Genomic DNA, 26,861 nt, shown 5'->3' on the forward strand with positions numbered 1-26,861 from the left:
TGATCCCCTTGTTTACACACGGATGCTGTTGTCCACTCATTTAACACTTCATCACTACACCTGTAATATTGCCAACAATGCACACGACCAGTCACCTTGTGTTAAACAGTCATTTTCTTTTTTTTTAGGGTATTCTTTCTTGCTGTGTCAGTCTTATGCTTCTTTTTCAACACACACACACACACGTGTTAAAGGGGAAATTTTATTTTTTGTATATATATATATATATATATATATATATATATATATATATATATATATATATATATATATATATATATATATATATATATATATATATATATATATATATATATATATATGTATATATATAAATGTTTAATGCAGTAATTCAGATCATGCTTTAGTTGGGACTTTTGTTTGTGTGGGGTATGGGGGGGTCCATCACATGATATATTTAGACCCCTCCCCCTTTTCTGCATGCTGCATATTACGCTGCGGGACTGTTGGAAACTTGAAACTGTATGAATAAGTCATGGAATACAATTTAAATAAACTCTGAAATGTCAAAATCAATATTTTTTGTGTTTCTTTTGTATGAAAAAAATGTTACGTTTTTAGTTGATTTGAAATAAGCGTTTGGGTCACTTCATTAGGTACACTTGCACAATGATCTGAGGTTGCCCTAATTAAATAAATAATAATAATGCTCACTTTCCAATTCATTTTAACAATGATTATTAATAATAATAATAATTTAGCTGCTCTGAATCCTGGCGAAAGCCTCCACTCCGGCAGGTGTTACAAATCACAGTAGGCCAAAACAATCTGTCTTAAGAACAGTTTCTTCCCCCCAGGCTATCAATACTGAAATAACCTGAACTAATCAGTCACTGTGAATGTACGAACTCATGCTCACGTCGTCACTCGCCTTGCACATATTACTTATTTAAGTACTTGTTTATGTTAATATAATACGGTCCGCGGGCCAAAATGCAGCCCTTGAGACGTCATGAGTTAAATAATGAAATCCAAATTAATTGTAAAGATTTGATAACCTAATTACTGCAAATTTGATGCCATAATGTGGACAATGTGTGTAAATCCGGTCAATCATCGTACCACAGCATTTACTTAAATGACCCGATCCAAACAACCTTCCCCAGTCATGGTCCAAAAACAAACAAAAAATGCCACAAACATAAAAAGTCATTCACATATAAGAACCTTCTCAATAAACTGTGGATATTAAAAAAAAACGGTCAAGTGCCATTCAAAAATCCAAATTACACCTATTAAATCCATTACAATTAGGGATGTCCGATAATGGCTTTTTGCCGATATCCGATATTGTCCAACTCTTTAATTACCGATACCGATATCAACCGATATATGCAGTCGTGGAATTAACACATTATTATGCCTAATTTGGACAACCATGTATGGTGAAGATAAGGTACTTTAAAAAAAAAAAATAAAAATAAGATAACTAAATTAAAAACATTTTCTTGAATAAAAAAGTAAGTAAAACAATATAAAAACAGTTACATATAAACTAGTAATTAATGAAAATGAGTAAAATTAACTGTTAAAGGTTAGTACTATTAGTGGAGCAGCAGCACGCACAATCATGTGTGCTTACGGACTGTATCCCTTGCAGACTGTATTGATATATATTGATATATAATGTAGGAACCAGAATATTGATAACAGAAAGAAATGGGGGGAGGGAGGTTTTTTGGGTTGGTGCACTAATTGTAAGTGTATCTTCTGTTTTTTATGTTGATTTAATAAAAAATAAAAAACGATACCGATAATTTCCGATATCACATTTTAACGCATTTATCGGCCGATAATATCGGCAGGCCGATATTATCGGACATCCCTAATTACAATGCATGATGGGATAAATACAAACCACTCCACACTTATCCATGTTTGGCGCAATTTAGCTGCTTGATATTTCTGACTGATTACACAACTTTGAGGTTGTCACGGAAGTAAACAAGGTAGGAGTTCAACTTCCACATCCAATGATAGCTAACTCAGTGGCCTAGTGGTTAGAGTGTCCGCCCTGAGATTGGTAGGTTGTGAGTTCAAACCCCAGCCGAGTCATACCAAAGACTATAAAAATGGGAGTCATTACCTCCCTGCTTGGCACTCAGCATCAAGGGTTGGAATTGGGGGTTAAATCACCAAAAATTATTCCCGGGTGCGGCCACCGCTGCTGCTCACTGCTCCCCTCACCTCCCAGGGGGTGATCAAGGGTGATGGGTCAAATGCAGAGAATAATTTCACCACACCTAGTGTGTGTGTGTGTGACAATCATTGGTACTTTAACTTAAATTATATATGCATTTTATCAATATAGACTATATATATACAGTATATTGTTATTTTACATGCTGTCAAGAGCACGATCTACCAAGTCAAAGAAACTCTGCCAATAAATCTGATTCTGGACACATTCATACACACAAGAGACACCAGTGATGATTTCCATTTATTATATTTACACAAAAATGACAGAATGTTCACCAATCTCTCATCTGGCGTTTTGATGTCCATGGTTATAAACGGTGCGAGTTCATGGGCTAATAAATTAAACACGGCCACCGATCGGATTTCAGAATCTCTCAGCAGCTCTGCTGGCGACCACTCGGATGTTGCCGTAGACTTTAGACGGTGGACTTCCTGCGGGGGGAGCCACATTTGAATTGTATGAGTGCACATACATAAATATGAGTATTTTTTAGGGCTGTCATGTTGTCTAGCTTGATTACAGCTTTCAGGCCATTGTGTGTAGCATAAATAATAATAGTGTGTCAGTACAATACAAACATATATACAGTATGTCAGGGGTGTCAAACTCCTTTTCACTGAGGGTCACTTTGCAGTTATGGATGCCCTCAGAGGGCCGCATCTAACAGTGAGTAACAAATGAATACAAAAGTAGGAGGGTTCACTTCATGATATTATTATACAATTGCATGCGCATTTGATCATTATATATTTTGCCAGAATTTTACCCTACAATTTTTTTTTTACAGCTTATTACTGTAAATGGAAAAAATGGTACCACTGTTTTTCCACCAATCAATCCATTTTCTACCGCTTGTCCCTTTCTTTTTCACGTTAAAATTCTGGCGACCGAGCCGCCATTTATTTATTTTTTTACACAAAAATATAAGGTTGTTGTTTTTAATGGCGTTTTACTGTAAATGGAAAAATAATACCACTGTCTTTTTTTTTTTACAGTAAAAGTCTGCAACAATATGAGGGTTTTTCTACGGTAATAAATAATATTTAATATTTACGTGTTTTTCTTACAGCAAATTACTGTAAATGAAAAAAACGGTAGCACTGTTTTTTTCACGTTAAAATTTTGGCAACTGAGCCGCCATTTATTTATTTTTTTTACAAAAAAATATAAGGTTGTTTTTATTGCGTTTTACTGTAAATGGAAAAATAATACCACTGTTTTTTACAGTAAAAGTCTGCAATAATATGAGGTTGTTTTTTTACTGTAATAAATATTTACGTGTTTTTTAACAGCAAATTACTGTAAATGGAAAAAAACAGTACCAGTTTTTTTAACATTAAAATTTTGCCAACTGACCTGCCATTTATTTATTTTTTTTACACAAAAATATAAGGTTGTTGTTTTTATGGCGTTTTACTGTAAATGGAAAAATAATACCACTGTTTTTTACAGTCAGTCTACAATGATTTTTTTTTTTTACTGTAATAAATAGTTTATATTTACGTGTTTTTTTTACAGCAAATTACTGTAAATGGAAAAAACGGTACCACTGTTTTTTTCACGTTAAATCTTTTTTTTTTTTTACACTAACATAAGGTTGTTTTTATGGCGTTTTTTTACGGTAAAAGTCTACAATAATATGATTTTTTTTTACTGTAATAAATAATATTTACGTATTTTGATCACTCCCCGCAACCCCGAAAGGGACAAGCGGATCATTTTAAGCATATTTCAAAAACGCATCACGACCTCAAAAAACATAACAAAACATTACTTACTGTACAATGTCCGCTGTCATTAGGATGCTGATTGACAGAATCTTGTTATAGTCCTGTTTAGATGAAGAATGACTGTCTTTTCGTGTCTTCATTGCCATTCCTGGGTCTAAATAGGCTGTCAAAGTTGACAATACGTCCTTATCCTTCTAATATCCAAATGAGAGGTATGATTTATGATCTACAATAAACTTCCACGAGCAAGGAAGCAGCTTACTCGTCGATCATGTCAACATTGGCACACAAGCTGCTGATCACGGCGCCGCTATAAATAGTTTAGCGCTTATAATAGCAATATCACAAATACGTGGTTAATATTCAAGTCACAATATGTAAATGGAGTATTGTTGATGCTATTTGGATGTTTTTTATTGGGTTTTATGGTCAAAATAGAGGACCTCCCTTTGGCGCCGTTGTAAGCAGACTTTTATTTACATGTATTTACAAGTTAGAGTACATTAAAAAATATATACATCCGCCATGTCTTTCATAATGATTGAGAACAAAAGGCATAATTCCCAGGAAAGTGCAGTTCGCCTTTAAAGTTTAGTACATTTGTTTTTTTCTGTCAAAACAGAAAGAAGGAATACATTTAGTAAGAAAAGATAAAGTACTTAAATGACTCATATTATATATCTAGGCTATCGCGGGCCACATAAGATAATGTGGTGGGCCAGATCTGGCCCCCGGGCCTTGAGTTTGACACCTGTGATATATGTATTCATCTGATAAGTAAATGTAATGGATATACGTGACACTAACTTACCTAGAATGAGGTTACAAATGGCTGTCCGGGCCATCTTAATGTTTTGAAAAGATCCCAGAATGTGCACTTTTCTGTTAAAAAAAAGTGTCAAATGACAATATTAATTATTCAATTTAAATTAAATCCCACCAAGATATCATGATTATTAACTCACGTTTCCGCCAAGACGATGCGGGTTTTGGTGACGTTCTCGATGGTGAATTTAGTTTTTCCTCCTTTCCCCGCTATTCGCCCGATGGCTCGGGACAAGTGGTCTCCTTTCAGCGGCTTCACTGCGGCCACAAAGACAGCAGACATTTAAAAGGCGGTTGATTTTTGGCAGGAGCAGCCGCAGCAAAAACAAAGTAAGCGGTTCTGACCGTCTGTGATGTCAAAGGTTTCCAGAAAGAGCTCGTCTAGTCTGATGAGGGCCATAGCGTCCTGGGAGGAGGTGGGAGTGGCGTTTAGGCAACATACACAAAAGTTTGGGGTTCTTCTTGTTAGCTCGGTGCGTCACACAAAGTATTCGCATGCATTTTTTGTAAGACACCTTTTGCCACAAGACTGCAATCTATTTGTGGCTGCCAGAGGAGGGGAGGAGTCTGTATGATGTCATGCTTTCATTTGCAGGACGCATGCAATTTTTTCCCTGGCTTCACAATTTCCATAGCCTCCTTCATGCATCTCTTCTACAAGTATTTGTTTCTCATGAAATGACTTCTCCTTGGCTGTTACTTCGTGTTGTGTTCCGGAAGTCGGTGCGTCAGCTGTCACTTCCCTTTTATTGGTCTTTTAAGTTAAGTTGCGGCTTTTTCGGACTATAAGGCGCACTAAAAAACCTTTCATTTTCTCAAACACCGTCAGTGCGCCTTATAACTCTGTGCGCCTAATGTACGTATTGATTCTGGCTGTGCTTACCGGCCACGAAGCAATTTTATCGATTACATGGTGTAATGATAAGTGTGACCTGTAGATGGCAGTCACACATAAGAAATACTGCAAACCCAAAACTTTGATCATATTACATTGAGAATATAGAACATTGCACACGGCTTTCAAAAATCTGTCAAAAATGTTTTAGTACGACTTTGGTAAGCTATGAAGGCGCACCGTTGGAGCATTACGGCTACATAGTCAGACGTACTGTGCTTCAACATACGGTATTATTATGGTGTGTGTATAAGGACCACAGAATGGCACCTATTAGGAGACATTATCTGGCGTTTTGTTTCATAATATTACGCAAAACATTACGGCTACATAGTCAGACGTACTGTGCTTCAACATACGGTATTATTATGGTGTGTGTACAAGGACCGCAGAATGGCACCTATTAGGAGACATTATCTGGCGTTTTGTTTCGCAATATTATGCAAAACCAACTTTTCTTACCTATTGGTACCTGCTGATGTGTATTTAAGATCTGCACAAGTCGCGGAAATTTGCGTTGTCCACCAATGTAGTCAATAAGCTCCTTTCTTTCCGTCTATCCTCTTGTTATGGGGCATTCATCGTCCGCTGTTGCCATTTCCAATAAAAAGTTGCGTACGGTTCTAAATTATACCTGTCAGTAGTCTCGCTATGGAAGTGCTAAAAACTACTGGTATAGTGGTGTTTACATAATTCACCTGCGGAACTTTAGTAATTTTTACAGATTTCCGGTCGGACGTTTTTTTCACGGGACACATTTCCGGCGTTGTTGCATTATTGAGCCACGGATGAGGAGATGCTGCTCCGTTATTGATTGAAGTAAAGTCTGAATGTCATTAAAAACAGTTAGCTTCATCTTTTGACACTTCTTCCACTCCCGTCCTTGCAACGCTACACCGTTACAACAAAGATGACGGGGAGAAGACGCTGTCGAAGTTGAGCCACGTAAATAAGACCCGCCCACAAAACGGCGCATCCTGAAGCGACTGTCAGAAAGCGGCTTGAAGATGATCTGTAAAACATCATATATGCAACATTTTGACCAAAGAACCACCATTACATGTTATGTAGACCAGTGTTTTTCAACCACTGTGAGATATTGTCGGGTGTGCCGTGGGAAATTATGCAATTTCGCCTAATTGGTCCAAAACATTTTTTTTGCAAATCAATAATTATAATCTACAAATAATGTGCCTTTGCTTAGTGTCTGTGCTGTGTAAAACTCGGCAGGGTAACCACGTAATACTCCATGTCAGTAGGTGGCAGCAGGTAGTTAATGTGCAGACCACAGCGGAAGGCAGTGTACAGGTAAAAAGGTATGTAATGCTTAAACCAAAAATTAACAAGCAGGAAAGGAAAAGGCAATGGCTATGCAAAATGAAAGTAAAACTGACCTGGCTACAAAGTAAACAGAAACAGAATTTCTGGACGACAGCAAAAACTTACGGCGTCGACAAAGTACATCCGTACATGACATGACAATCAACAATGTCCACACAAAGGATAGCAACAACTTAAATAGCCTTGCTTGCTAATACAAAGCAGGTGCTGGGAATAGCGCTCAAAGGAAAACATGAGACTGCTACAGGAAAACACCAACAAAACAGGAAGGGCCACCAAAAAACCTGCGCAAGACAAGAACTAAAGCACAGGAAAACACCAACAAACTCAAAATAAGGCACGACGACCTGGTGGAGTATCACTTTTTAACGTTTTCTGCTGGTGGCGTGCCTCTGTATTTTTAAATGAAAAAAATGTGCCTTGCCTCAAAAAAGGTTGAAAAACATTGATGTAGACCACAAGGAAAGTATTTTAAATGTAGAAAAATAATCATATTACGACACCTTTAATGCGCCGATGCGCCTTTTGTATGAAAATAGACCTGAATAGACCTGCTCATCGGCAGTGCGCCTTATAATCCGGTGCGCCCTATGGTCCGAAAAATATGGTACTGTGTTGCGTCATTTGTATTTGCTGTGGCTTTCGCAAATTGTACTGAAAGTTTAGTTCATGATATTGTCTTGTGGCATCATCATTTCTGTTTTGATGACGCCACAGACGTGCAAACAGACAAAACATACTCCATATAAAGTCTGCTGTTCTTAAATCCAATGTTTCCCTTTTTCTGATATCGATAAAAACGACCGGATCCCTTTCAAAACGATCATGGATCGTGTTGGGATACATTATGTTGGGGTATAATTAAGATAATGAAGGATGGAGTGATTAAGAAATGTTTAAGATAGATATGCTTGTGCCTCTCATTGTTCCAGTTGAAACTGGGTGAAAGTTCATCCCTACGCACAAACTCTTATCGCCCACATTCTTGCCACTGTTGACGTGGCTTCTTTGCCAAGGTCTGAAGGACAACACCAGATATGAAGTCGGAGAAGACAGAGGAAGATTCCACGCCTGGAAGCAGACACCTCATTGCATATTCATACATTGTGATATATATTGTGAGAGCGCGAGGGGGAAGTGTACGTCCGGACAGCCCTTGTGTAAGTCGCCGTGTTGAATGCTACTAGGGACAGATAGCGCTCAGACTAATTGTATTAGAATTGTATCCAATAGGGAATAATTGCTTCTGATTTTAAGTTTATACATCGTGTCCTCTTTAAACATCCTCAGGCTCCAGATTGAACGAATACGTGGACAATCGGTACCTATCTTGCCCAGATTGATATAGTTGGAATTTCGGAATGTAAAGTTGAAGTACCAATGATTGTCACACACACACGAGGTGTGGCAAAATTATTCTCTGCAACATGACCTTTCACCCTTGATCACCCCCTGGGAAGTGAGGGGAGCAGTGAGCAGCAGCGGTGGCCACGCCCGAGAATAATTTTTGGTGATTTAACTAAGGCTGAAACGACGCGTTGACGTAGTCGACGTCATCGGTTACGTTAATACGTCGACGCCGTTTTTGTGCGTCGACGCGTCGCATATTTATGTCACACTACTGTCATGGCGAAGCGCAAAGCAGGCGATCAAAGCAGACGATGCGAGCGGTGCGAGCGAGGGGGAAAAATCACGCCAAAAGTCGTCAAAAGTGTGGAAGTATTTCAATACACAGCCTAATAATGTTGTTGTATGCACGCTGTGTCGAGCGGAAATGGCCTATCATAGCAGCACAACGGCTATGAACGAACATTTGAAAAGAAAACCATCAACCATCAACTAGTCAATCGTCCGCGTGAGCATACGTTGTCATCATTACACAAAAACATGAATGTGTCATTTGTATCTGCTAGGGGTGTAACGGTACGTGTTTTGTATTGAACCGTTTCGGTACGGGGCTTTCGGTTCGGTACGGGGGTGTACCGAACGAGTTTCTAAGCTAAAGCTAACTTTAGCTGCTAAAGTCTTAACAAGCTGCTTCGCTCCTTCTGCCTGTCTCAGCACGCAGCATTGTCCCACCCACACAACCATCTGATTGGTACACACGAAGCATTATCAGCCAATCAGCAATGCGTATTCAGAGCGCATGTAGTCAGCGCTTCAGCGTCGAGCAGATAGGTGTTTAGCAGGTGAGCATCAGGCAGCGGACTCTCCCCAAATGATAATAAACACCTCCCAGTCAACTACTTGTAACATCACTATGAGCCCGTTGACCTTCTAGAAACTTAAACTGCAGCTCAGCTCACTCGCAGTCCTGGCTTGAGGTGAAGGCTAATTACCTCTCAGTTCCAGCCACATCGACCCCTTCTGAGTGCCTATTTTCAGCTGCTGGGAATATTGTAAACAAGAAAAGAACCAGAGCATGTAGACATGCTAACCTTTCTTCATTACAACTGTTAGTCACTCACTGGAATGAGTAGAATTGGTTACTGTGTACTGTGTTGGACTGGATGTTTATTTTGCACATTTTAAAAGCAATACTTAATGTTTACAGTGCTCCAGAATATTTAGCTTGGCACTTTTTTGTATTGGATGTTTATCTTTATTTTTGCACATTTTAGCAAATAAGCAATACTTTCACTTTTGTTGAAATGTTTACACTGTTGTTACAGAATATTTTGTTTTACACTTTTTTGTATTGGATGTTTATCTTTATTTTTGCACATTTTAAAGCAAAATAAGCAATACTTTTACTTTTGAAATGCTTATACTATTGCAGAATATTAAGATTTGCACTGGATGTTGACTTTTATATTTGCACATTAAAAAGCAAATAAGCTACTTTTAATTTTGTTAAAGGTTAAACGTTTTAAATGCTTACATTGTTACAGAATATTTAGTCATGTTGTTGTCAATGTTGACTGAGTGGCCATACTTCTTTTTTTTTGAAAAAACTGGCCTACATTTATTTTTTCATCTTCATTTTGAATAAAAAAAAAAATCGGTAAAAGGAAAAATAATCTATGGATTAATCGAAAAAAATCTATAGATTAACCGATTAATCAAAAAAAATAATCTATAGATTAATCGATAGAAAAATAATCGTTAGCTGCAGCCTTAGATTTAACCCCCAATTCCAACCCTTGATGCTGAGTGCTAAGCAGGGAGGCAACGGGTCCCATTTATATAGTCTTTGGTATGACCCGGCCGGGGTTTGAACTCACAACCTACCGATCTCAGGGCGGACACTCTAACCACTAGGCCACTGAGTAAATAAATAGATCTATCGACATATAAATCAATGCACCCCTGATAACTACAGTTCCTTGCACCGTACACATTATTGTCTTATATGCGACATACTTACTTCCACCTGGAATCCCAGAATGAAGGCTTTGACAAAATCTGCTGCTTTGCTGAGTGATCCGATGTCTTGTGTTTCTTTACAAGTCTGCAGAAATCAGATGATAAATGTACATGACATGCAAACATGTCACACACACACACACACACACACACACACACACACACACACACACACACACACACACACACACACACACACACACACACACACACACACACACACACACACACACACACACACACACACACACACACACACACACACACACACACACACACACACACACACACACACACACACAATCATTTGGAATGGGGACCAAGTTTTTGATCATCACTTGTGGGGACCACCCTTTCTACAGGTTGTGGAGGCATAAAAAAAATGAGGTAAAATGGCCACTGCCCAGTTAGCTCATACACGTCTTGAAATCTCTGGATTGATGAAGTATGTGCTGATCATTCTTACTGGGGAAAAATAGTTAATATGGTTCATGGGGATCAAATTTAAATAATTGTGCATAATTCACACATATTTGTACGTGACTACTGAGGACCATTTAAAAAAAGCAGCGAGTGCAGTACCAGCTACCGCCCGATGAGGGGGCTGCTGTGCAAATGTCTCACACTCAAACTAACCAGTAAACATGTTTTATGGGCCAAAGCTTAAAAATCACTTAGGCATCTTCAGAATGGATCTGACTATCATTTAAAAAGGTTTCCCTTTAGGGGACCTATTTTTTTGTCCCCATACCGTCAGAGGTCCCCTAAAGGTGACTGTGTAAACCAGGGGTGCCCATTATGTCGATCGCGAGCTACCGGTCGATTGCGGAGGGTGTGTCAGTCGATCGCCAGCCAGGCATCTAAAAAATAGACCTAAAAATTAGCGATCATCAATCTTCACCAAGACGTCACTTGATTGACATTCACGGTACCCGAGGGTCTTGTAAGATGACGCTGGCTGCTGTAAGATCATTTTAAAGAAAAAATTACCGACAGGAAGGCGAGAAACACTTTTTATTTCAACAGACTCTCGGGCCGTACCTTCCGTCAAAACTCTAAAGACCGACTGCACAGTTCCTATCTTCACAATAAAAGTGCTGCTTCATGCTGCCTGCGCTAACAAAATAAGAGTCTCACCGAAAGCTGGCGTGCACAAGTAAGCAAGCTACGGAATTTGCCGCCAATGTTTTCTTGTAAAGTGTATGGAAGCCGGACAAATAAGATGCCAAAAACCAACCACTTTCATGTGGTATTGGACAGAAAGGAGGACTTTTTTCTCCTCCATTCCAAAATGTGGACATTGTCAGCACTACTGTCTGATTCCAATTAATGCAAGTCATCAGAATCAGGTAATACACCAACTTATATTCTTGTCTTCATGAAAGAAAGGAATCTGTGTGTTAAAGGCCTACTGAAACCCACTACTACCGACCACGCAGTCTGATAGTTTATATATCAATGATGAAATCTTAACATTGCAACACATGCCAATACGGCTAGGTTAGATTAGTAAAGTGCAATTTTAAATTTCCCGCAAAATATCCTACTGAAAACGTCTCGGTATGATGACGTTTGCGCGTGACGTCACGGATTGTAGCAGACATTTTGGGACACCATTGTGGCCAGCTATTAAGTCGTCTGTTTTCATCGCAAAATTCCACAGTATTCTGGACATCTGTGTTGGTGAATCTTTTGCAATTTGTTCAATGAACAATGGAGACAGCAAAGAAGAAAGCTGTAGGTGGGAAGCGGTGTATTTCGGCCGGCTGCAGCAACACAAACACATAGCCGGTGTTTCATTGTTTACATTCCCGAAAGATGACAGTCAAGCTTTACCATTGGCCTGTGGAGAACTGGGACAACAGAGACTCTTACCAGGAAGACTTTGAGCTGGATACACAGACGCGGTACCGTGAGTATGCAACCAGAATGTTGCCATAAGCATTTTGTTTAAGTTGTATGTGTAACGCAGTACGCAGCTGCGGCTTCCAAACACTTGATCGCTTGCCCGTACGTGTGTGCCGCTATGTGCATGTCACGTACGTAAATTTGGGGAAATATATGTGCTGTATGAACTTTGGGAAGGTGAACGGTACTTTGGGCTGTGGGATTGAGTGTGTTGTGCGGGTGTTTGATTTGTAATGGCGGGTTATATGGACGGGAGGGGGGTGGTGTTTGTTATGCGGGTTTAATTTGTGGCATATTAAATATAAGCCTGGTTGTGTTGTGGCTAATAGAGTATATATATGTCTTGTGTTTATTTACCGTTTTAATCATTCCCAGCTGAATATCAGGTCCCACTGGCCTCTTACAGCATCTTCCCTATCTGAATCGCTTCCACTGCCCTCTAGTCCTTCACTCTCACTTTCCTCATCCACAAATCTTTCATCCTCGCTCAAATTAATGGGGAAATCGTCGCTTTCTCGGTCCGAATTGCTCTCGCTGCTGGTGGCCATGATTGTAAACAATGTGCAGATGTGAGGCGCTCCACAACCTGTGACGTCACGCTACAGGCAAGGCTTTTTTTATCAGCGGCCAAAAGTTGTGAACTTTATCGTCGATGTTCTCTACTAAATCCTTTCAGCAAAAATATGGCAATATCGCGAAATGATCAAGTATGACACATAGAATGGACCTGCTATCCCCGTTTAAATAAGAAAATCGCATTTCAGTAGGTCCTTAAGTAAGCATTGCCAGAACACACACACACACACACACACACACACACACACACAGCAACTTACTTTAATCTCAACATTTCGTGTTTTGAGGTTGAATCTAACTTGAAGTTGCAGGTTTTCCACGATTGGGGAGTAGATCTTCATCCAGTTGTCCTTTAATGGCGTGTATCTGTGAGCTGGCACGGCCACTTTACGCATTTGATCCGACCCCTGGAAAAGGAACGCATGGGAAAGTTGTTGAAAGACATTTTGACACACAATTTAAGACTTTTGCTGACCCTCAGTTTTTCTGCAGATATCGGCGGAAACTGTGGTCTCTTGCTAGCTGTTGGTCCTTCTGTGTCCATCATGTCTGCCGCGGCACGTTTCCGCTTTTGGCTCTTTTTAGACTTGACTTTCACAAAGGAGTCGGTGTCATTCTGTGTCCCCGCACTGGCGCCCGTTTCTGTAAGCGTCGCCGTGTCCATTTTGTCGAGTTTAACTAAAAAAAAGGAACAAATCAACTTGGCGAGAATGTGGACACGAGTCAGAGTTGTCCTCGTGTAGTCGGAAAGACCCGAACAGGCACCGTTGATGTCGCCTGAATGAAATAACATACCGAAACAGTCATTGCAAACCACAAAAATACATTGATATTTGTTAATACACTATACTACAAACAAATAAAATTGTAAGAACTCGTAAATAGGGAACTGTTACTTAAATTATTATATTTAGTTAGGCATATATTTGGACACTACGCTTTAAAAAAAGAAGGTCCTACCGTGACGTCATATGTTTACGGACGCAAGTTTACATTTGATGACCAGTTTAATTCCACCCTTGTGCTATTTTTACGTCATGTTTTATTATTAGTAACATTGGCTTTTCTCCTGATCATGCGTACCACTCACGCATGTGAAGGACACTGAATGTATCTTACGCAGCAAGTTTACAAGCAACCCTGTGGGACTCGGTTACATGTACCGGTATTTATTCCCTTTAGTTCCACAAAAATTATATATTGTCCCACTTTTTATTTTATTTTGTGACAATTAGTAATTCAAGTGATTTTGTGTGATGGATCTTTTTTTGTGGGAGGGGGAAAGAAATGTTGGAAGAAATATAGAAAAACCCTTAGACTTAGACTTAGACAAACTTTAATGATCACAAGGGAAATTATATATACAGATATATTATATTATGTCTTTAACATATACATATACATATGTCTGGGATTATTACAATATATGTGTGTGCTTTTTGTTACTTATTGATGTTTATGTGTTACTTATTGTTATTGTATGAAATCACTTGATTATCGTTATTGGAATTCTTAAATGCTTGTACTATACAATTATCAAAATAAAGTTTTTGAAAAAAATAGCTCTCCTGAACATTATCCCACCACATTCTAAACGACACAAAAAAATTGCTATTTGTTAATTTGCCATACTATAAACAAACACAATTCGAATTGCTCGTAAATAGTCAATTGTTACTTAAGTTCCTATATTTTAATCAGGCATATCTTTGGACACTCCGTTGTGAAAAAGAAGGTCCTGCCGTGACGTCATATGTTTGGGCATGGAAGCTAACATTTGACGAGCTCTCCTGAATTATCGTCCTTTCGCAGTTTCCATATTATTTTGACTTAACTCCCAAGATGTCCTCGCCTCTTTCGAAGCCTCAAATCATCGTGCACCTCCAGAAAAGTTTAAACTACACCGTGTTTGACTGTAAATGGGTCCCGTGTAGCTCCAAGTTCGTGTGCATGGGCAACTTTCCGAGAGGAACCGGAGTGATGCAAATCTACGAGATGCAGCATGGAGAGGCTCAGCTTATCAAAGAAGTACGCACACATTAAAGAGTTGTTTTTAATTATAAAATGTCATGTAGGTACAATTAGAAAGGATTGGGTCGGGAATGAGGCAGGGGCTTCGAGAATATTCCTGCTTGTGCCCCGTCACCATAGCAACAGGCTACGAAGTATCTACCTTTATCACTCCAAATCATAATATTGACCTGAAATAAACGGCATAAATACCGAATATACGAACCCAAGACTTGTTATATTGGGTTATTTTGCTGTGTTTTCTCTATTATAATGTGTGTATGTATGTATATATATATATATATATATATATATATATATATTTATATATATATATATATATATATATATATATATATATATATATATATATATATATATATATATATATATATATATATCATCGGCCTGCCGATATTATCGGCCGATAAATGCTTTAAAATGTAATAACGAAAATTATCCGTATTGGTTATTTAATTATCGGTATCGGGTTTTTTTTGTTTTTATTTTTATTAAATCAACATAAAAAACACAAGATACACTTACAATTAGTGCACCAACCCCAAAACCCCCAACCCCCATTCACACTCATTCACACAAAAGGGTTGTTTCTTTCTGTTATTAATATTCTGGTTCCTACATTATATATCAATATATATCAATACAGTCTGCAAGGGATACAGTCCGTAAGCACACATGATTGTGCGTGCTGCTGGTCCACTAATAGTACTAACCTTTAACAGTTAATTTTACTCATTTTCATTAATTACTAGTTTCTATGTAACTGTTTTTATAATGTTTTACTTGATTTTTTATTCAAGAAAATGTTTTTAATTTATTTATCTTATTTTATTTTATTAATTTTGTAAATAAGGACCTTATCTTCACCATACCTGGTTGTCCAAATTAGGCGTAATAATGTGTTAATTCCATGACTGTATATATCGTATATTATATATATATATATATATATATATATATATATATATATATATATATATATATATATATATATATATATATATATATATATATATATATATATGGACTATTGTTAGAAGAAGTAGAATGTAACAGTTAGTAATAAATGTGCAAGGATTCACCTGATGATGTTATTACACAATTGCCAATGTATATGATTATTATATATTTTACGTAATTTGTAAAAAAACAACTTTATAGTAGAATTGATGGTGTTTTTAACAGCATAATACTGTAAATGGAAAAATGCTACCACTGTTTTTTGTAAATAAAATTGTTGCTTTTATGGTTTGTTACTGTAAATACAAAAACTTTTACCATGAATTGATTTACAAGTTGAAAAACTTATTCGAGTGTTACCATTTAGTGGTCAATTGTACGGAATATGTACTGTACTGTGCAATCTACTTATAAAAGTTTCAATCAATCAGTCAAAAACCACTGTTTTTTAACGATTACATTCTGGCAACTGAGCGGCCAGTTTTTTGTTTTTTTTACTGTAAAGTCTATTGTAATTTTTACGACCTACAATTTAATGGATAACTTGCTTCAAAGTACAATTTTTACCGTCAAATTTATGGATATTGTTGCTTTCATGGTGTATTACTGTAAATAGAAAAACAGGACCACTGTTTTTTTAAGTTTACATTCTGGCAACTGAGCAGCCTTTTTTTTTTTTTTTTACCGTAAAATCTATTGTCATTTTTACGACGTACACTTTGATGGAAGTCATAAGTCAACCAGGTATTTATTTTTATTTTAACAAAAATATTTTGTAATGTATGATAAGTAAATTTTTGTTACATTATTAAGAAACAAAAAACTAATAGTTCATTATTATTACAGATTTGAACTACTTTACAATCTAACTAACACTACAATATTAAAATGAACAATAGTATTATTACAGATTTAAAGATAAGTCAAGCAGATATTTGAGTATTTATTATTATTTTAAGAAAAAAATGTAATGTATGTTAATATAATATTTATCCATCCATCCATCTTCTCCCGCTTATCTGAAGTTGGGTCGCGGGGGCAGCAGCCTAAGCAAAGAAGCATAGACTTCCCTCTCCCCAGCCACTTAGTCCAGCTCTTCCCGGGGGAGACATAGCCTCTCCACCGCGTCCACCCGGTGATAACATAATATTTGTTACATTATTAGATAATATTGACTACAAATATATGCAATTGCATGCAGTATGAGCGATTTACCTTTTTTGTTGCTAATCATAGATTGTTGTTTTTTTTTGTTAGTAGATCCGTGTAGAATTTTGCTATTGCCTTTTTCCTCCCTACTTTCTATTCTATTCTATTCTACATGTCATCTTTTCTGTCAAAATGGAAAAAAAGAAAATATTTAAAATAAAGATTAAAGTACTTTATTGGCAAATATTTTTTCCAAGCTTTTGCTTCCAACATCAAATGGTGGGCCAGATCTAGCCCCCTGGCCTTGAGTTTGACACTTGTGTTTTTAAAAAGTGCACTGGTCCAGGGTGTACAGCTGAGTCCCGAATGCAGCTGAGTTAGGCTCCAGCACCCCCCGCGACTCCGAAAGGGACAAGCAGTAGAAAATGGATGGATGGATGGAATTATGATATTAAAATACAGTATACTGGTGTGGTTTTTCGGAATTTGAATGAAAAGCTTTGAACACCCACTGTGCCATTGCCCTTTAACTTGAAGGGAGCGCTTCAGCCCACCACCACAAATAGATTGCAGTCCTATGGGGAACATTGTCTTATGTACAAAATATTACCGTGGATCAGTAAGAACGTCGCTGCAGGCCACAAAAAAAAAAGGCCGTCCCTGTAAATGAAAATTTTTACCTAACCTTACACTATAGTATTTATTTTTGCTATCCTTCAGGTAGAGAAACCTAAACCCATAAAGTGCGGGACATTTGGGGCCACGTCTCTTCGACAAAGACACATAGCAACGGGAGATTTTGACGGCCATCTCAACGTATGGTAATCCATTCAAAAAAACAGTCATGTCCTAACTGTTTATGTTTTTGTTATTGAAATTCGCGTCCTAGTGCAGTGTTTATTAGTTTGCGATTCATGCAAATATTCCCGATGTCCACAGGAACCTGGAAGTGCCCGAGGTGCCGGTGTACAGCGTGAAGGCCCACAAGGAGATAGTGAACGCTATCGATGGCGTTGGAGGCTTGGGGATCGGCGACGGCGCACCCGAGATCGTCACCGGAAGCAGAGACGGTAAGCCAGCTTCTGAGTCCAAGTACACAAAAATGTGTTATTTCTGGGTCAAACACCAAAGGTATTTGTGCAAATACACACATTTTTCAGGGTCTCAGTTTTATGTCAAAGCAGGAGGGACACAATAACAACGATAAGGAAGTGTACATGTTGGATCTACCGAAGTAACTAGTAGATAACTGACTAATAAATGAATTAAAAAAACACCCACAGAAAAAGGAAATTAGTCCCCCAATTTTAACCCTATATATATATATATATATATATATATATATATATATATATATATATATATATATATATATATATATATATATATATATATATATATATATATATATATATATATATATAAATAAATATATAAATAAATATATATATATATAAATTACAAAACAAAACAAAAAAAATATATATATACATATACATATATATATATATATATATATATATATATATATGTATATATATATATATATATATATATATATATATATATATATATATATATATATATATATATATATGTATATATATATATATATATATATATATATATATATATATATATATATATATATATATATATATATTGTAATACATTACAAGAGAGCTGTTCAACTTTTTTCATTTAGATACACATATATGACACTCTTTTTAAACATATTATTCCAATTATTGATTTACTTAGTTAAATTTGTTAAACATTGAGCATCTGCGTATCTAGAAAAGCGCTAAATAAACCCAACGTATAATTATAGTTGGGGGTGTCACCGTCAGCTACTGACATCGGTCCGATATCAGCAAAAAAAAGAAAAAAAAAAAGTATCGGATTATATGGACTTGCATGTAAAATGTCTGATACAAGCAGTCCTGCAGCGTGTTTACTTGTGCAAAGTTAACATTGAAATGTCCGCCACCAAATACACAATATCTTCTATTTTAGTTAAGTCATTATAAAAAAGTAAACATGCTAGGTTGTAGACTACTAGGAGCTAGCAGATACACAACAGCTAAGCACACGATAGCACACCAGCTAGTAGGGATGCACCAAAACAAATTGTGATTCTTATTCATCCCGATTATAAATCAATTTAAAAATATGTATATATACTTTTAATTAAGAATCCATATTTTAAAAATATGTTTTTAGGCCATTTCCATTAAACCAGAATGAGCTTGTATAACCTGTACCCTAAAAAGTGTCATTATAATTATTATATCAAATAATACATTGCGAGAATTGGTTCGAATCAAGAATCGTGTTAATCTGAATCAAATCGTCAACAAGGAATTGGATGAAATCGTAAGGTGCACAAAGATTCACCCCCTACAAGCTAGACATATGTAAGGAGGCACTTGAAGAAAAATGGGCTGCATGGTCGAGTCGCCAGAAGAAAGCCATCACTCCAAAGTACTTTGTTCCAGAAGTTTTGAGGCTTGTCTCTGTGCTGTTTGGCGTAATGTAAGCGGGATACTTTGTGACATTTGCGCAGAAATGGCTTTCTTCTGGCGACTCGACCATGCAGCCCATTTTTCTTCAAGTGCCTCCTTATTGTGCATCTTGAAACAGCCACACCACAATTTTTCAGAGAGTCCTGTATTTCAGCTGAAGTTATTTGTGGATTTTTCTTTGCATCTCGAACAATTTTCCTGGCTGTTGTGGCTGAAATCTTTGCTGGACTACCTGAATCCCTCATTTTCCACTTCTTAATCAGCGTTTGAACACTGCTGATTGCCGTTCTCAATTCCTTGGCTATCTTTTTATACTCCTTTCCTGTTTTATGCAGTTCAATTACCTTTTCTCGCAGATCCTTTGGCAATTATTTTGCCTTCCCCATGACTCAGAATCCAGAAACATCTGTGCAGCACTGGATGAAAGATGCAATGGTCTGTCAGAAGCCCAGAAACTCACTGACCTTTTATACACACACATTCATTACAAACAAACATGTCACAGGTGAGGATTGGAACCTTGATTAGCCATTCAAACCTGTTTGTGTCAACTTTTGTGCATGTGATCAGATCAAAGTCACTGGGGTATGTAAACTTTTGATCAGGGTCATTTGGGTACTTTCTTTTGTCATTTTGATTTAAAAAGAGTAAACACAGTTGTTTGCCAATAAATAGCTTCACACAACCATTAAGCATGAGTGGAAGAAAGGTTTTGGTGTTATCATTCATATTCTCTGAAGAATGGCCAAGAAATCATACATTCTCCCAGGGTATGTAAACTTATGAGCACAACTGTATATATATATATGGCTTTCGGTCAAAAGTCAAAAAGTTTGAACACCCCTGAGTTCAAACTATCTCTCCTTGCTGATTGGATGGGAGAAGTCACATGCTACAACTACTACGTTGTCGTGAACATTGACGAACGTAATAATAATACTTCACTGCTTTGCTGTAAGAAGAGAGTCAACAAGTCCTCTGTGATGATTACAGGCACGGTCAAAGTTTGGGACCCCCGTCAGCGGGACTCACCCGTGGCCAACATGCAGCCCGTGGAAGGCGACGCCAAGAGGGACTGCTGGACCGTCGCATTTGGTGCGTCCAATGTTGAGTATAAGTCTCTCAAAGCCCTCTTTAACTTATGGGGACTTTACTGTCACGACAGGTCACGCCTTTAACGACCAGGACCGATGCGTGTGCGCGGGCTACGACAACGGGGACATCAAACTGTTTGACCTGCGGAATATGTCCTTGCGATGGGAGACCAACATCAAGAACGGGGTGAGGTCACTTTAACTTTGTAGACAAAAATACCCGTGTCCACATTATCATTGCATATATTAAAATAACACTGCCATTCTTTTGTGCTACATTTGTGCTGTAAATGTTTTGTTTGTGCCGTTACGGTTTTGAAGTTATTCTAAAAGACATTTTCTGACGAGTGATGTCATCCAGACTCCTCCCCCACTTTGTGAAAATCTCCCCAAACTTGTCCCATTTGTTTGTGCTGCAAAACATGTTTTGTCTATTATAGTGTTTATGTTGTGTTATTTTATTATTCATAATCAACCCATAAAATAACAACTATAATAGTTAGACAAAAACATTTTTACAGCACAAACAAATGGGAGAAGTTTGGGAAGATGTTGACAAGGTGGGGAGCTGGTTATAAATAATAACATGTTAAAATCTTAAAAACTATAATAAATGATAGCATAAAAACTATAATAGTTGGTAAAATAAAAACTATAATAGTTTATAACATAAAACTATAATAATTTGTAGCATAAAAACTAATAGTTATTAATAAGATAACAACTATAACAGTCAATAACATAATCATTATAATAAATAATAGCATAAATTATATGATAGTTAATAACATAAAAACTATACTGGTACGAACCATAAAAACTATATTAGTTAATAACGTAAAAACTATACTGGTACGAACCATAAAAACTATATTAGTTAATAACGTAAAAACTATACTGGTACGAACCATAAAAACTATATTAGTTAACGTAAAAACTATAGTAGAAATTGCATAAAAACTGTAGTAGTTAATAGCATAAAAATTATAATAGTTAATAAAATAAAAACTATAACAGTTTTTAGCATAAAAACTATAATAATTAATAGGATAAAAACTATAATAGTTAATAAAATAAAAACTACAATGATTAATAGCATAAAAACTATCATGGTTAATAACATAACAACTGTAATAGTTCATAGCATAAAAACTATAATAGTTAATAAAATAAAAACTATAATGTTAATAGCATAAAAACTCTTAACAATTAATAAAATAAAAACTATAATGTTAACAACATAACTATAATAGTTAATAGCATAACTAATAAATAAATGATAAATGGGTTATACTTGTATAGCGCTTTTCTACCTTCAAGGTACTCAAAGCGCTTTGACACTATTTCCACATTCACCCATTCACACACACATTCACACACTGATGGCGGGAGCTGCCATGCAAGGCGCTAACCAGCAGCCATCAGGAGCAAGGGTGAAGTGTCTTGCCCAAGGACACAACGGACGTGACTAGGAAGGTTGAAGGTGGGGATTGAACCCCAGTAACCAGCAACACTCCGATTGCTGACACGGCCACTCTACCAACTTCGCCAACTATAATAGTTAATAAAATAAAAACTGTAATGAATAATAGCAAAAAAAACCATAATGGTTATTAGCATAAAAACTATAATAGTTAGTAGCATAAAAACTTTAATAGTTAATAGCATAGAAACTATAATAGTTAATAACAAAAACTTTAATAGTTAATAGCATAACAACTATAATAGTTAATAGCATACAAACTATAATAGTTAATAAAATAAAAACTATAATGAATAATAGCATAAAAACCATAATGGTTATTAGCATAAAAACTATAATAGTTAATAGCATTAAAACTTTAATAGTTAATAGCATATAAACTATAATAGTTAATAACAAAAACTTTAATAGTTAATAGCATAACAACTATAATAGTTAATAGCATAAAAACTATAATAGTTAATAAAATAAAAACTATAATGGTTAATAGCATAAAAACTATAATAGTTAATCAAATACAAACTATAATGGTTATTAGCATAAAAACTATCATGGTTGATAAAATAAAAACTATCATGGTTAATAAAATAAAAACTATCATGGTTAATAGCATACAAAATATAATAGTTAATAGCATAACAACTTTAATAGTTAAAAGCATAAAAACTATAATAGTTAATAAAATAAAAACTATCATGGTTAATAAAATAAAAACTATCATGGTTAATAGTATACAAAATATAATAGTTAATAGCATAACAACTGTAATAGTTAATAAAATAAAAACTACAATGGTTAAAAGCATACAATATAACAGTTAAAAAAAATAAATAAAATAAAATAAAAAATAAATAAATAACAGTTAAAAAATTTGCAGCACAAACGAATGAGATAATAAAACAATCCGATTTGAAGCACTTTGGAGCGTTGAGACTGGCAAAAACAATCACATCTGTGTCACTTGAGGGCAAAACATTCAGATATGGTGTGCAGTGTAAACGGGGCCAGTGATCTTAGCACAGACATCATCATTACTCCGTCCCATTTATGTTAAAGAGGTTCATTTAGCCTACTAATGTGTATTTATAAATGGTTGATTTATATAGGCTAGTAAGGTAAAGTTTTGTACCTGACAAGGTACAAAACACGTCACAGATGACGTCACACTAACATCACGTGACACCTCTGAGGAAGGCTGCAGAAGCAAGATAGCCGAAACTTGTCAGGTACAAAACTTTACCTTACTAGCCTATATAAATCAACCATTTATAAATTACTCCGTCCCTTCCCTCTGTTGCTAGATATCTCAAGATGTACGTTGTAATATGTAAATGTGCTTTGCTATGGAGGTTTTTTTCCCACTCCAAACTGGGCCCCCTTAGGAGCCCAGTCTAGATTGTATTTTTTTGCTCATCCTTCCCCAGCGTTTGACCTTTTTCCCCATCTTTTACGGGGCGCCTTGTGACGACTCATCAGCGTTCCTGTTCTGTAACCCTGTACACTGTTTGTGTGTCTAATCTTGAACGGGTTTGTGCTGAAAACAATGTTTCGTTGTACTTGTGCAATGACAATAAAGACCTATCATCAAAAGACGCTAACAGGTCATTCCTGCCGTCTCTGGGCCAGGTCTGCTGCGTGGAGTTTGACAGGAAAGACATCAACATGAACAAGCTGGTGGCCACCTCCCTGGAGGGAAAATTCCATGTCTTTGACACGAGGACTCAGCACCCCACCAAGGGCTTCGCCTCCGTTTCCGAAAAGGTAATCTGAGTCTGGAGCGCCCGGCGCGTTCTTGGCTCCCGGGTGCGGAAAACGTCAAACCAGTTGTTGTTTTTGCATTTGCGGATTTCCAAGGGAAATGTTGGCACACGTCACACGGAGCATTTCCACAGCTGGAAGTGTTTGTCCTGTTTTCTTGGGATTTGGTGCCGCATGAATTTCACATTGCTGTTAAAGCCCCGTCTTTAACTTATTGATGAAGACCAGTGCTTCTCAATTATTTTCACTTACAACCACCCTAGGAAGAAGAAAACATTTCGTTCTCCTCCGTGACTATAAATAGTATCATTTGTCTATAAAATTGTTATAAGTACACCTCTGCACAACAATGTGTCCTTATTAACATGAAATATAGATCAACTTCCAACAAAGAATAGCTTTAACATTGCTTTTAGTCTGTAACAGAAAATATCTAAACTGCCTCAATTTGGCTAAAATTATATTTAAAAAATTAATTATACATTTTTTTTGACAGACTTGAGCCATTTGACAGTGAAAAATGAAACTCAATAAAGTCGATATATAATAATAAATTCAAATTGATCAGCAACATTAACTCAGAAGCACAATCTATAAAACACTTTCAACCCACAAAACAAAATTTGGGCTGTTGTTTTTACTGCATGATACTGATAAAGCATTCCAGACAGGTTCACATATATAAGGGGCTACAATGAGAAACCGTGTAGCCATTACTGACTTTTAATGGTCAAAGGTATAGATATGTGTGTCCAAGTTAAAGGAAACGGCAGGCTATCTTCTTTTAATAGATTTATTACAATCTTTGGCATGCTTGGCAATGTTTGCTGTGATCTGGAACAACGTGACACACAAACAACTATCTGAAATGTGTCATGAGTAATGCAAAACTAAATTATATACAAAGTGGATAAAAGTAAAGGATATTAAATGAGCTCAAATAGAATAGAATAGAATAAAAAGTACATTATTGATCCCTGGGGGAAATTCAGCACCACAGTTCGCTCACAATAGACAATAAACACTTAGGTATTTTTTACACGTGAATAATATAAATACAGTCTATTATACAGCATTATTCACATGTGAATAATATAAATACAGTCTATTATGCAGAATTATTCCCATGTGAATAACATAAATACAGTCTATTATACAGCATTATTCACATGTGAATAATATAAATACAGTCTATTATGCAGAATTATTCCCATGTGAATAACATAAATACAGTCTATTATACAGCATTATTCACATGTGAATAATATAAATACATTATACATTTACAGTACATGTACAGTCAAAAGGAACATATGCATTATACAGTCTGATGGCTGTATATATATATATATATATATATATATATATATATATATATATATATATATATATATACCTACAAACGAGGCATAATGATGCAATATGTACATACAGCTAGCCTAAATAGCATGTTAGCATTGATTAGCTTGCAGTCATGCACTGACCAAATATGCCTGATTAGCACTCCAACAAGTCAATAATATCAACAAAGCTCACCTGTGTGCATTCACGCACAGCATAAAACATTTGGTGGACAAAATGAGACAAAGAAGGAGTGGAAGATTTTGCATGTAAACAAACTGTTGCGTCACAGTCCACACTATGATGAGTTCAAGAACCGCCGAAATTAGTAGGACAAAACGATGTTTACCAAATAGTCTCATCAGTGAAGCATACACACAAACATATTAAACAGTGGGCTTTCTAACAATTGGGAAGGTTTGTGTCATGTTTGTACTCAAACAAAAAACATACTAAAACAAAAAAAATATATTCCCCCATCTTTTTCCATTTTCCATCCTTTTTTAAAAATGCTCCAGGGAGCCACTAGGGCGGCGCTAAAGAGCCGCGAGTTGCTGACCCCCGTTATATAGCCTAACGAAAGACGTTTTGTTGTGATTTTAGGCCCACAAATCGACCATCTGGCAGGTGAGACATTTACCGCAGAACCGAGAGATCTTTCTGACCGCAGGCGGATCAGGCAGCCTTCATCTATGGAAATAGTGAGTCCTCCATTTTCAACTCCCAAGCCACGTTCACGCTCCTTATCTTGAAGGCGCTGATATCTAACGCGTATGCGGCGGGTGTCACCCTCAGCGAGTATCCCGCTCGGAGGATCGAGCCGGACTCAGACGGCACCAGCGTGGGCGTGGCCGGGACGGTCAACCTCCTGCAGAACGTCACGCTGTCCACTCAGCCCGTCGCCAGTCTGGACTGGAGCCCCGATAAGCAAGGCCTGTGCGTGTGTGCCGGTTTTGACCAGTCTGTACGCGTGCTCATCGTCACCAAACTCAATTTGGTATGACCAATCCCGCCTTCCCTTTGCATACACGCCAGAGCAAGGTTTGACTTCCAAACCTTTGGATGGAAACATTTTTTTTTTTTTACATGTGCCACCTGAGATCCTTTGAAGTGACTTTTACATAAAGGATGGGAAAGGTCAGCCATTGTGGCCGTCCTGGCTCGGTTTGATCTCTCCTACTGACCTTTACCTCCTGGCACCCCGTGGGCGCCATCCACCCTTCACTCTACAATCTGTACACATCACCCAGACGTCTGATTTGAAAGTACAAATACATGTCACATATTTACCTTCAATAAATCAGAGGTACAGTTGAGTCTATGCCAGGGGTGTCCAAACTTTTTCCACTGAGGGCAACACACTAAAAAATTAAAGCATGATATTTTTCATTTTCAAAATCAACACAATATTTATTGTAACCATTAGGGCCCCCTTCAATTTTGGTGAATGTGTAAGGTCCCGGGTCTTTTTTTTGATTGTTTACTTTCAATGCTAAAACATCTATAGACTAACTTCAGATCTAACCATTTACATAAAGGTTAATTGTTTATTTTTACAGTTTTATGCCTTTTTTGTCAAAGAAAACCCTATTTTTAATGGCAAAAACATTAAATATGCAACCTTTTCTCCCCCAAAACTGTTCAAAGTGGTCTAT

General features: G+C 36.8%; 2 protein-coding genes across 3 annotated transcripts; one reads left to right on the top strand and one right to left on the bottom strand.

The window, feature by feature from the left end:
- Positions 1–2,451: 2,451 nt before the first annotated feature.
- pno1 (partner of NOB1 homolog) lies at positions 2,452–13,635 on the bottom strand. Its single transcript, XM_062059514.1, has 7 exons — positions 13,341–13,635; positions 13,126–13,272; positions 10,383–10,466; positions 5,125–5,185; positions 4,920–5,037; positions 4,766–4,836; positions 2,452–2,655 (listed from the first exon to the last, which is right to left on the bottom strand). Exons 1-7 carry the CDS (start codon positions 13,527–13,529, stop codon positions 2,588–2,590), a joined length of 738 nt encoding a protein of 245 aa, XP_061915498.1. The 5' UTR covers positions 13,530–13,635; the 3' UTR covers positions 2,452–2,587.
- Positions 13,636–13,837: 202 nt separating this feature from the next.
- dnaaf10 (dynein axonemal assembly factor 10) lies at positions 13,838–26,522 on the top strand. 2 transcript variants are annotated; one of them, XM_062059513.1, is made up of 8 exons: positions 13,838–14,030; positions 17,726–17,826; positions 17,945–18,075; positions 20,524–20,625; positions 20,696–20,811; positions 23,734–23,868; positions 25,810–25,907; positions 26,002–26,522. In XM_062059513.1, the coding sequence occupies exons 1-8, from the start codon at positions 13,974–13,976 to the stop codon at positions 26,207–26,209; spliced, it is 948 nt and encodes a 315-aa protein (XP_061915497.1). In that variant the 5' UTR covers positions 13,838–13,973; the 3' UTR covers positions 26,210–26,522. The 2 variants fall into 2 exon arrangements, with proteins under 2 accessions (XP_061915497.1, XP_061915496.1); XM_062059512.1 differs by lacking the exon at positions 13,838–14,030 and adding an exon at positions 14,576–14,893.
- The last annotated feature ends 339 nt before the right edge of the window (positions 26,523–26,861 follow it).

The sequence above is a fragment of the Entelurus aequoreus genome, linkage group LG09 (assembly GCF_033978785.1).
Source record: "Entelurus aequoreus isolate RoL-2023_Sb linkage group LG09, RoL_Eaeq_v1.1, whole genome shotgun sequence".
In the NCBI taxonomy this organism is placed as follows: domain Eukaryota; kingdom Metazoa; phylum Chordata; class Actinopteri; order Syngnathiformes; family Syngnathidae; genus Entelurus; species Entelurus aequoreus.